At 50.6% G+C, this 12,121-nt stretch overlaps 1 protein-coding gene across 2 annotated transcripts in view; it reads right to left on the bottom strand.

The window, feature by feature from the left end:
- Positions 1 to 6,363, bottom strand: part of DZIP1 (DAZ interacting zinc finger protein 1) — a 42,041-nt gene extending 35,678 nt beyond the window's left edge. Inside the window, exons 1-3 of one of the 2 annotated variants that reach the window (XM_041128706.1) lie at positions 6,199 to 6,363; positions 1,056 to 1,125; positions 451 to 954 (exon numbers count right to left, since the gene is read on the bottom strand). In XM_041128706.1, coding sequence (XP_040984640.1) covers positions 451 to 954; positions 1,056 to 1,058 — 507 coding nt within the window. In that variant the 5' untranslated portion in view covers positions 1,059 to 1,125; positions 6,199 to 6,363. The remainder of the gene's footprint in view (positions 1 to 450; positions 955 to 1,055; positions 1,126 to 6,198) is intronic. The other variant, XM_030036587.2, reaches the window with a different exon arrangement.
- Between the last annotated feature and the right edge of the window lie 5,758 nt (positions 6,364 to 12,121).

Here is a 12,121-nt window from a genome sequence, read left to right as displayed (position 1 = left end):
ACAGCGTGCAGACAGGTAGGTTACTGCTTAGCGCCAGTTCTGATGTACTTGCCCTTTGTGTTTTCTGACCATGTAGCTGAGAGGCAAGGGAAGACAACAACAGAAAGTAGTAACACGTTTATCACAGGTTTTGTGTGTGTGTGTGTGTATCTGACGCTTCAGATGCGTCACAAGCGAATCCAGGAATAAAGAGCCCTTGTTAGTAAAAAGAGGATTTGTTAAAGACGATGTAGCGCTCTCCCAAACATCTGTGAAACACAGATGGGAAGCGGAGCACCTGCCAGCGATGCACTCCCTTTTTGCAGGGTCACCGGTCCTTGCAGCTCCAGCCTCTTGCCCAGCAAGCGGGGGCTCTGCTGCCCTGCGGGAACCTTGCTCTGCCGCCCGTCCCCGGCGGGCTGGGAGCCGGCAGGGTACGGGCGACGGGGCCGCAGCGACCTCTCCTCTCACCTGGTGGTAGCTGGCTCGGGCCTCCAGCATCATCTGCTGGGTGCTGATCATCTTCTTCCTCCGCCGGCACTCCTCCTTGAGCCCCTTGATCTCCTGCGAGCGCTGGGCCACCTCCTTGCCCAGCTGGTCGCGCTGGGCCTGGGCCGCCCGCAGGGCCTCCTCCAGGCTGCCGAGCTGGGCGCTGAGGTACTCCTGGGAGTGCAGCAGGTACTCGGTGCAGAGCTGGGCCAGGCGCAGCAGCTTGAGCAGCAGCGGGTCGGCGGGGCCCTGGCAGTGGGGGCAGCGCTCCCGCTCGGCGCTGCAGAAGGTGACGTGCTCCAGGTGCTCCTGCAGGGCCGCCACGTCCCCCTCCCGCGACACCCGGCCCACGTCCACGGCGCTCAGCCGCCGCCAGTCCGGGCCCTCATGGCGGCCGCGGAACTGGAAGGCGGGAAACGCCGCCGGCCCCGCGCCGGCCCCGGCTCCCCCCGCCGCCGGCGGGTAGTAGGCGCGCTCGGTGAAGGGCTGCGGGAGAGAGACGCGGCTCAGCCCCGGGCCGCCACGCACCCCCCCCCCCGCCTCCCCACCACCACCACCACCACCACCCCGCCCTGCCCGCCGCTCACCATGGCCGGGCTCCGTCCCGCGGGCTCCGCTCCGCACCGGCGTCCTCCGCGTCTCTATGGCAGCCGCGGCCTGCCGGGGCGGGAGGCGGGAGTGAGGCCCGGCCGCGCCGCCCCGGGCCCGCCCCGCCGCCCTCCGAGCGCCCGGCCCCGGCAGCGCCCCCTCCGCCCGGCCCGCCGCGGCGGCGCCCCGGCACAGGCGGCGGGCTGGCGGGCGGGGCGGCACCCGTGTCCCACGGCGGGGGCCCGGCTCCGTGCTCGGCTCAAACCCCGTCCACGTCCCCCTGTCTTCGTCCCTCAGCGGCTCCGCGTTCCCCCGGCAGCGTCGTGCCAATTAGCCCTCTCCCGCGGGTCCCGGTGCGCCTGTACCTACGCACCCTCTACCGTCCTCACGCGTTACCCGCCTCAACGAACATATCCTCGGCTACGCTGCTACGCGTACGGACCCTCGCCACAGCTACGCAGCGTACGTCTTCTCTCTCCGCGTTCCCCGCACTTCACCGCAGAAGTCTATACATGGCACCCTATAGACCCATTTCACTCCACTGCGCCAACGTGCCTCCCCACCCGCCACCCTGCCTGTCCCTCCTCCCTGCTGCTCCTGACTCACAAACCCTTCTCACTCTACCACGACGGTACGCTCCTCTGCCCCCGCGCTGTTTTACGCCCTTCTCCAGCCTCACCTACTCATCTCCCAGATGTGGTGACAGCTGTCACCCCCCACCATCAGCACACGGTACATATGCCATTTCTCTCTGCGCATCTCTGCCCTCCCGTGCCTCAGCTGCTAGCTCCACGCAATCTCTCCAGTGCAGCTCCGTACCCTCCCAACACCTGCACACCAACCTCCTGCCAGGCGTTTTCACACACCTTCCTCACCCTAACGCAGTCATACACCCTTCGCACGCCGCTTCCAGATGCTCTCCTCGCTCATCACACCAGCACACCTCCATCTGGTATCACCATGCACCAGACCACCTCTTACAACCATGTAACCGTACAACCTCACCATGCCTGCCTGTCATTCCTGCCTCACTCCACCGATCCCAAACACTTCATCCCCATGAAGCACCTCACGGCCTGTGTACATCGCCTACTTCACCATGCATGCCCAAATACTTTTCTTCACGGCAACCAATAACCGCTGCCTATTTCCCTGCCTCACCACATTTCCCAGTACTCCCCAGCTCGGTGTGTCCCATTTCCCTGCTCCTGCTCAGTTGCTTCAAACTCTGGCCCCAGGCAGGTGCATCCTTCCCTCCATCATACAAAACTACACTATTTCCTCACTCATCCTTACTACTCCTCTCCAAAAACCTGCTCTTCCTGTTACTATTTCTTAATATTTCAGTCCCCTACGCTGCCTCTGTCTTACCGCCATCTTCCATGTTTATACCTACCTGGCTTTTCAGTCCCTTCTACACACGCTTCAGTTTCTCATCCTCCTGGTCACTCACAGATACATACCTCTCGAAGAACATTCACACAATATATACTTGATCATACACTCTGTTCCTCTTGTAGGCACCTCTACATTGTATATCATAGACTCACAGAAATGCTGTTCACAAGGGACCTCTGGTGATCATCTAGTCCAACTTTCTGCTCAAAGCAGGGCTATCACCAACACTAGCTCACATCACCTGTGGCTTTTGTGCAGCTCTAAGATGAACAGCCTATGATCTTTCTGGGCAACCTGTTGCACGGCTGTGCTCTCCTCCTGGTGAAAACATTTTTCCCAGTATCTCACCAAGTATCTGCTGTTACCAAGAAAAAATCGATTCTGACATATTTGTGACTATTCTCAAAGTAACTGTAGGCCACTATTAGAGTGCCACTTTGCCTTCTCTTCACCACACTAAACAAGCCCAGCCCCCTCAACGTCTTCTTGTAGATCTGTGCTGTAGACTCCTAACCATCTTGTCAGACCTCCTCTGTCTGCTTTCAGTTTCTTCACATTCTTAATATTAAGCCTCCCCCTTAATATTTTCCTCCATTCACCTCCTAGGAACTTGCAATGAACCTCACCTCTCGCCTGCATTTTTAACATTGCCCTTTCCAGTATAAGTGGTAACATGTCTACCACTAATCACAACATATGTCTACTTCCATGCAAATACCAATGTTGTTATATGCACTGATGCAAGGACCACGTCCTTCACAAATTACAAGCTCTCAGTTTTATGTAGGTTTTTATGTTGGTTGTTGTGCCGAAAAGCTTGTTTGCTTTTCCCACATATATGAATTGATATAACAAAATACACTAGATCTTCCTACAAACCTGGCCTCATTTAATATCCCTTATATTAGCAGACATAGGTAGAATAGAACAGAATAGAACAGAACAGACTATTTCAGTTGGAAGGGACCTACAATGATCATCTAGTCCAGCTGCCTGACCAATTCAGGGCTGACCGAAAGTTAAAGCGTGTTATTAAGGGCATTGTCCAAATGCCTCCTAAACACTGACAGGCTTGGGGCATTGACCACCTTTCTAGGAAGCCTGTTCCAGCGTTTGACCACCCTCTCGGTAAAGAAATGCTCCCTCATGTCCAGTCTAAACTTCCCCTGGTGCAGCTTTGAACCGTTCCCAGGCGTCCTATCACTGGGTACCAGGGAGAAGAGCTCAGCACCTCCCTCTCCACGTCCCCTCCTCAAGAAGCTGTAGAGAGCAATGAGGTCGCCCCTCAGCCTCCTCTTCTCCAAACTAGACAAGCCCAAAGTCCTCAGCCACTCCTCACAGGACATTCCTTCCAGCCCTGTCACCAGCTTGGTTGCCCTCCTCTGGACACATTCGAGTACCTCAACATCCTTCTTAAGCTGTGGGACCCAGAACTGCACACAGTACTCCCGGTGAGGCCGCACCAACACTGAATACAGCAGGATAATCACCTCTTCTGACCGGCTGGTTACACTGTGTTTGATGCACCCCAGTAAATACATCCAACCTATGGTCAGGGCAACCCCTGGGACAGCTACTCTGTGGTACCCTCCGTGAGCTCTGCTCTCCATATGCACGCTGGCTACATTCTGGCTCGGCGTTGGGAGGTGAGCAGGCTGCGCATCCACATTCCTCCTAAAGGAAACCCAGGCACATAGCAGACTCACGCTCCAAAAAGATGGACCTCTGACAGGGAGAAATGGGGGTCTGGCCCTGAACAGCCACAGCAGAGGTGTCTTCCTGCAGTCAGCACACTCAGCGTGCACTCCAAAATCATGACCATGGGACACACCTCTGCTTCACAGCACAGACCCAAGCACTTCCCCCAGTCCTCAGCTACCAAACCCCTACCCCAGCCAGTGTCAGAGAGACCCAGATCAGTCTCAGATCACTCACTTCAGCAACCCAGGGTCCAACTCTTACCAGCCTCTCCCGTTCTCCACACCCGCATCTACTCCCGCACAAAGGGAAAGCTGGAGAAAATTCCTGTCTTTTCATACCCACAGAGAACCACAACTTCTCTCTTACTTTATCCACATATGGAAAAGTTACACCCTTCTGTCTTCCCCACTTCTGTAAAAAGGTTGAAAATCAACCTTTCAAAGAACGTATCTAGGCCCAGCACAAGGTTTCACTGATCTATAAAATTAATTTCAATGTGTTGGAAGCTTCAACAGAGAAGTTAAAACATGAACACAGGACAGTGAGCCCTCCTGCCTGTTGGCTCGAGCCACCCTGGAAGGCAATCTTCCAAAATACTTGGCACTACAACTTGCCTTTTGGATCTTTAACCTTAAACTCACTGGCCACACGTTACAGCAATACTACATCTTGCCCCAGATTCTGCCATCACTTGCCACATTTTTTTAATTTAGAAAGATACTGTGGGGTGTTTGTAACATTGCAGTCATCTCCTGCAAGGATGACATTTTTGCCACCTCATTTTCCACGACCAGGGCCTCCAGCAAGTGCTGCCTTCAAAGAAATGTATTTTAACATTTTTGATATATATTAAATATAGATCTGCCTGGTTTACCACTGAACTTTGCACTGCTCTGACTTCTCAAGTAGTAAGAAAATACACCGCTAATCTCCTTTAGAGCTATTTCTAATATACTGCAGACTTACTTCCATTTACAGTGTATAAGTACACTTTCATTTGTAAGGACTTAGATTTTTAAAAAATGCTCAAATACTGACTACTGTCCAAAATGTTCACGCCTTGAATTCCTTAAAACACCTTGAAAACTTTTATTTGGATATTTTTCCTAGTCAAAGGAACTGTTAAGTTGTACATCATGAAATCCGTCTCCCAAAGATCTAAGCCTAACATATGCTTATCCATTTGATACAGCAGAAACTTCTTTCCATAGAAAGCACATGAATTTTGTAAACTACCAATCTGTGTGTCAAGCAAAAGGAGCCTGAAAAAGCACACATGCAATAAGGGTCTTTAACTCACAGATGCACGGGTTTAATAAAAAACCCTGATATTTAAAGCCAAAAAAGTTAAACCAAACCCCTGCATACATTTACTCTCCTTGACCAATATGTTTAGTCAGGAATATCCATAGAGTTTCACGCTGCTTCAACTGAAAGTGACCTCGCAGTGGTGCATCGTGAAGCTGAGGGGAGGCCACAAGCCACCCAGGCATCTCACTGGAGGCAGAAAGAGCACGTACGGGCTGAGACGGCCCTTTTCGATCGCTTTTTTCCCTTCGTTCTCTCAGATTTACTCCGTCCTCGGAGTACGGAGCTGTGCCCACGCCGAAGGTAGGGCTGTCATCCACCCGCGGGGCCCTCTCGGTTAGGGATGGCACCGCCGTAACCGGAGGGTCGCGGGCGGCGGCGGAGGCCTGCTGCCCCGGACACCCCTTCCCACCGGGACGGGCGGCCCGGGGGAAAAGCGGCCTTTCACCCCGGCTGTGCCCGCAAGCCAGGCCCGGGCCCGGCGGCCGGGCGCTCGGCGGGGTGCCGCTGCAGCCGGCCGAGCAGGGCCGGGCCTGCGGGAGGCCCCAAGCCGGGCTCCCTCTCCTCAGCCAAAACCTCCGGCTCCGCTCCGCAGAGCGGCCTCCCTCCCCGCTCCCTCCCGCCTTCCCCTGAGGAGAGGCCCCGCCGCCCGCTCCCCCCCGCCTCACCCTCCGGCGCCCCAACGGCCGCCCGGCCCCGCGGCGGGCGGGAGAAGCGGGGAGACCCTCCGCTCACCTCAGCCTGCTGCTCCGCGGCGGCAAGGCGGGGGCGGGGGGGGAGTGCGAGCCGGAGCTCCGCGGAGCGCGGTTCCCCCGCCGCCGGGCGCGGAGGGGGCGGCGGGGCTGCGGCCGCTCCCGCCCCCGACCCGGGCGGTTACTGGTGCGTGCCGCAGAGGGAGGAAGCTCGCCTCCCTCCTCCTCCTCCTCCTCCTCCTCCTCCTCCTCCTCCTCCTCGCCTCCCCCGTCCCCATTCCCCTGCGCCTCCCGCCGCCCCCAGGCCGCCGAGGATGAGTCGGGGGCCGCTCGCCGGCTCTCGGCTGATGTTGATGCCCACGCGGGATGTCCTTTGGCTTGGTCCTCACCCAGGAGCGGCGTCCCGACCCCCTCTGACCAGAAGCAGCCTATTTTTCTTTCTTTTTTTTTTTTTTTTTCTTCTTTAAAATAGAAGGGAAGTTACAAGAAGCTTTTGAAAGATTGCCTTTTGAAATTAAAGGCACTTTTTGCCACGCAAGCCGCCGAAGACGATGCATTTAAAATTGCGAAGCGGCGTCCTCCTCGGGGGAGTCCCTTGCCGGGGGACCTCGGGGGGCTGCAGCGAGTGGAACGCGAACTCCCATGGGGGGGTCCGGGGGATGGCTCTTTCATGAGTGGTGTCCTGCAGTGTGCCAAAACAAGAGGACACCGAATTCCAGTGAGAACGTAAGGCGGGAGTATGCTTTCCTGAAGGTACCTTACGCGAAGAGATCGGGTTCACTGAAAAAACGCATCCTATCGTGCCCGTGGAATCAGTGCAATGGCTACAGATTACATCAGATCCTCCTGATTTTCTTCCTCTTCCCTGCAAGGTTTTGAACTGTGTGTTTTCCAAAATAAATGCTGTGCAGTCTTTGTGGCAAGGAGGAAAATTTCAGTTTGTGTTTGATATAAAACATGCCAGCAAATTCTGCGGAGGAGATGACCATTGCACATTAGGACACCTAATCTTCATTTAGGAGTTCCATTCAGTCAGGGAGACACCATTTTTTTCCAAAGTACACAGGCAATAAGCTCTGGAAAACTTCTGGCTCTCAACATGCATGTTCAGAGACTTACCAAGATGCCAACTTTCCTTCCCGAACCACAAAATGTTGTTGCAACAGTTTTGATGTGGGCATACATGCTGTGTACACCAGATTAAAAAAAAAAAAAGTAATCAATACGTAAATCCAGTTTTTAATGTCTTAAGGGTACTTCAGTGTGCTGCAGTCACTAATGGGAGTTCAGTCCATAGGATCAGGCTAGAGCTAGTCTGAAGGAAAACCTGAACACGTGTAAAATGTGGAGGTCAGGCCCTCAGTACTGACTTCTGTTTCTGCAGATCTGCTCCTGTTGGGCTGCACTAATTGCTAAAGTAGGCATTGCCGGAGGCAGATGGAGATATCAAGGCTTTAGTGTGGTAAACCTTAATTAACACTAATGATGAAGAGAAGACTTTTAAAACTAGCAATGTGACAGTCACAGCCTCTTTGGGTCAGGCCTAGAGGCAAAAAGGCAAAACAAGTTGATGAGCACATGTGCATAGTTGGAGCACTCAGAAAGCAAGATGTGGAAGTGCAGTCCCTTCTGTGCCCAAGAAGTTTTATACCCCATGCCCTTCTTCAAATGCCCTAACATAGTCTGTTCAGCATGCCTTCAAAGGATCTCTTGCTGAAGCTGGTTTTTATATCAAAGTAGATGCTAACTGGGTGAGAAAATGTTGGAGATTCTCATCAGTTGATGAGGGGAGATGTGTATGGAGTGTGCAGAAACACTTGGATTTTGGTCGCTTACCTGTTTACATACACATGCAGCTCTTGGAACAAGAGCTAGAACCAAGTTTTCTATTTTGTGAGGGTGGGGACATCACCCGGTCTGCTAGACAGTGTCTTGTTCTTTCCCTCTTACTTCCTTCCAGAGCTCAATTAATCTTTAATTACTTGCTGCAAGCCTCACTTGGCAATAGCAGGTATTCGTTAACCCACATTGGTGCCTGGTTCCTCCTTCCTCGCCTTATATCATATAGCTTGGAGACAAAAATACTTTCCTAAAACATGCATGGATTTACTAGGAGAGGACCAAGAGCATTTTAGCTGTTCCCCATCAGCATGACTTGATGCAGGAGGTTTAGGACAGCCCGCAGTCTGGCTGAAGCAGACAGGTGATTACTGTCCGTGCATAAACAGGCAGTGGTGTGCAATCACCATAAATCCAACGTGCACCTACATCTGCCTAGAAGGTTTCAGCTGATACCCAGCCATGCAGGTGATGTACCTTCTGAATTGCTGCCTTGAGAGATGGTAAACTTTCTCCACTAGCCGCCTTCTGAAGTTCAGTAGCCGTCACGTTTAACAGACGTACTGTGAGAACGTGTGGGATATGCTCCTCTGGTGAACTAGCTTAAGGTATGCCCACCTTGCGCACAGTGAAAGACTCTCAGCAGCTCATTTCTTGAAGACATGGTGCTTTGGGTGTTTTCAGACAAGGTGGTGTATTTTTTTCTTTAGGTGCCTAGGCGACAGTGGGATACTAAATTCTCCAGTTAGCTACCAACCTTTTTTTTTTTTTTTACAGTAATAGGCGATAGCTGAATGGGAATTTTAGGAATCTAAATTTGCATTGAGGCACTTAAGACTTTCTAGAGTCCTAACTCAAAGCCTTTTCTTCCCCTTGTATTTTTTTATTCCCAGCTTCTTCTACCCAGTCACACTTCAAATTTTACACACTTTTCCTATTCTAGCCTGTATGTCTCATTATTGTGCACTAACACATTATTTTCCACATGGCAGCCTACTGCAAGGAATGGTTTGAATGAAGATCATTCCCAGTTTGTGGTCCAAGTTTATCAAATATGTTAGGTCTACCTTACTACTTAAGTCCTCTACTTAGAGGACTTGCAATTAACAGAGTCCTCTAGAGGTAGTTTGTGTGCATGACAGTTTTATGAAACTACTATGAAACTATGATCTGTTCTAGGAGGATTTTTCATGTTCTGTTGACACAGTGCGACGATGAATATGGGGGTTTTTTGGTAGAATTCAGGAAAAAGGAGTAGGGAAGAACTGAGGTTTCTAGGAAGTAGAAAGATTTTTATGGAAAGCTGGTGAGAAGAGCTAAGGAAGAATTAAGATGGGATGAGGAAGGCGAGTTAAAGTGCAAGAAGCAAACCTAGGATATTGATTGGGGTGAGGTATTTGTGAGGCTTATAGAGGGTACCTGCAACTGGAGAACAGAAAAAGGAGAGATTATTCTGACGGTGGGGTGAAATATGATGGCATCTCGGCCATGGCTATTTGGGAAATGTCCTGGGTAGCTGTGGAAGGTGTCGTGGGCCGGCTGCTCCCCATGGGGCAGCAGGGCAGAGCCCCGCAGCCAGGGCAGGGGCTGAGGACCCCGGGGGAGATGACATGGGGTCCTGGGCCCTGGGCAAGGTGGGGGCGGCTGGGCAGGGACAGCCAGGCCGGGCGGTGCTCTCGGGGCCCGGATGCAGTGCGTTCAGTGAAAAAATTACCTGCGTGTTTTGTGGAATGGAGGAGGACGCCATACATGTCCTGCAAGGTGTTTTAATTTGAGAGGGCAGGGGAAAAACTGTCTTGGGAACTGAGAAATAGACTCTTCAGTAATCTTTCTCCTACAGCACTCTCAGTGACGCATACCAGTAATCATTCACTCTGGTGGAAAGATGCCTTGAGTAGCATGGTACAGGTATAATAATAAGTCTAGCCAGATTCTCAGCTTATTTAATCTTTTCCTTCCTGCCAACTCCCTCCACTGCACATTTTTCAATATTAATGCCTATAATACTTCCATTTGTTCAATCTTACCATTGTTTAGTTTACCTGAGGAAATTATTTAAATATATATTTTTGTCACAGGAAAACAAAACATTAAAAAGAAAATAAAGGTAGGATGAGCCACTCTCCTGTCTCCTCTGTGCCACGTCCTTCATTCCAACACACACTACTAGCTGTGATTAAGCAGTTTGAAGAGACACTGCCCCGTGTAGTTTAACGAATTTCATTTTCAAGTTTGGGTACTTCAGAGTCTTCTCCAACAAAATCTTCTTTTCTTCAAATAAAACAGCTTCTCTTAAGGGTTTATCTTCACATAACGAATCTAGCGGGATTTTACTGAGATGACCACACAGTTCATTTATCTTCCTTTCTCCTAAACATGAAGGGAATTCAACTTAACTCTAAAGACATGTCTGTAAACTCACTGATTGTGAGTTTCATCTACTTTACACATAGATATTGTAACAGCGTCCTGTCTGTCTTATTTGTGGTCAACACCTAAGTCATATGCCAAGAACAGCATCGTGAAGCTTTTTCACTTGTTGGGTGAATGTAACCTGAAATTTCTGTCTCATTTCTGAAGACTTTTTGCCTTCCTGTTAACTTCTTTCCCAGTACGTGAACAATAAGGTAATTACAGTTACCATAGTTTTAGCACAGGGATACTTTCTTGACCATTCAAACCCCTTTCTTGACCTGTCATAATTTTCACATGGCCAAGTCTCAGGGCACGCACGATGTACCTCTGTGCGATGAGGAGAGTGAAGGCTGCAGGCAGGACCTCAGCCAGGACGACTGTGATTCCCCTTGGCTCCGGCCATTCCTTTGCCAAGCAGAGTTTGACCGGGAGCCTCTGTGGATACTCAGCAGAGCAACTCAAGTGATGTCAGCCTCAGCCTGGCTCACTGTCTGCCGTAACTCAGCAGTCAGCACACCCCAGAGCCCTGTCATTGAGCTTGAGACACAGCGCTGAAACAGGAATCATGTTTGCACTGCTTCCAGGCGGTCTGCAGCTCCGGGCAGGGTAGATACCCTCTTCCAACCCACCGGGTTCACCCAGTGAGCTCCACTCAGCCAAGCTCAGGTTTGCACTCAGAAAAACATCCACTGTCCATTGTCTGATGTGTGTATTTAACTTTTTTGTATTTAGAAACCATTGATACTGTTGAAGCAATGAAGGTCACCGAACATTAAAACCGAATCAAGGACTTAGTTTTTAATACTTAGCAACTTCTGGGTGAATTTTTAATGGCATACATTAGATATTTGTTCTTTTTCTAGCAACTACATTGCAGTTTTACACTGACTGGGACACAATCATTTTTGTGGGAAGGAAATAAACTGTATGAAAAAGAAAAACGAACTACCATCTATCAGAACTCAAGTCATAAAGCATACAAGGGCAATCTCTTTCCCCTTTCCTTTTTTTTTCAGACGTTGTCAATCCTGATACTCAAAATTTAAGCACATGCCTTAGGACTTTGTGCCCCTTCAGGACTTTTCAGAGTCCTGGATGCAGCAAAACTCTAATTTCTGAAAACCAGGAAATGAAGAGTTAATCAACATACCAGCCACTCCGCAGGATGTACACAAGCTCTTCCTTAGGCTGCACTTGTCTGCAGATTGATGTACTGAATGGCAAAAAGGATTAGCTGGAGCAAACCTGTGAATGTGAGGAAGGGCAATGTATATAGATGATCTCCTCTGCTTGGCCTCTGGATATCTGGTCATAAGAGAGATGCAGGATGCCTCATTTCCTCAGGCCATCACTGCTGCATCAGCAAGGCGAATTTTATCACCTTTTTGGACTGTTAGCACTTGGAGGATAAATGAAGACTGTTGATTCAGAGGTGGGTGCGTAAAAGAGGATGCTAGATGGCATCACATGGCTATGGCTTACATGCTTGTAAAAATGTGCATGAGGGGTACTCTTTTGCCAAATGTCTTGAATAATTGCTTAAGAGACACAGGAAACTCCTACTTACGAAAGAAGAGTATGGAGGTGTCTGCTAGAGCAGGCAGAGGTAATGTTGCACACATGCACACTTTAACTTTGTAGTCAAAATTCTTTGAAGTGTGAAATTTGCTGACCTTGGTGTTTTGGCAGAACATAAGATAGGAATGAACACC

The sequence above is a fragment of the Aquila chrysaetos genome, chromosome 14 (genome assembly GCF_900496995.4).
Source record: "Aquila chrysaetos chrysaetos chromosome 14, bAquChr1.4, whole genome shotgun sequence".
NCBI classification, from domain to species: domain Eukaryota; kingdom Metazoa; phylum Chordata; class Aves; order Accipitriformes; family Accipitridae; genus Aquila; species Aquila chrysaetos.
This window is presented reverse-complemented; position numbering and strand designations above follow the sequence as displayed.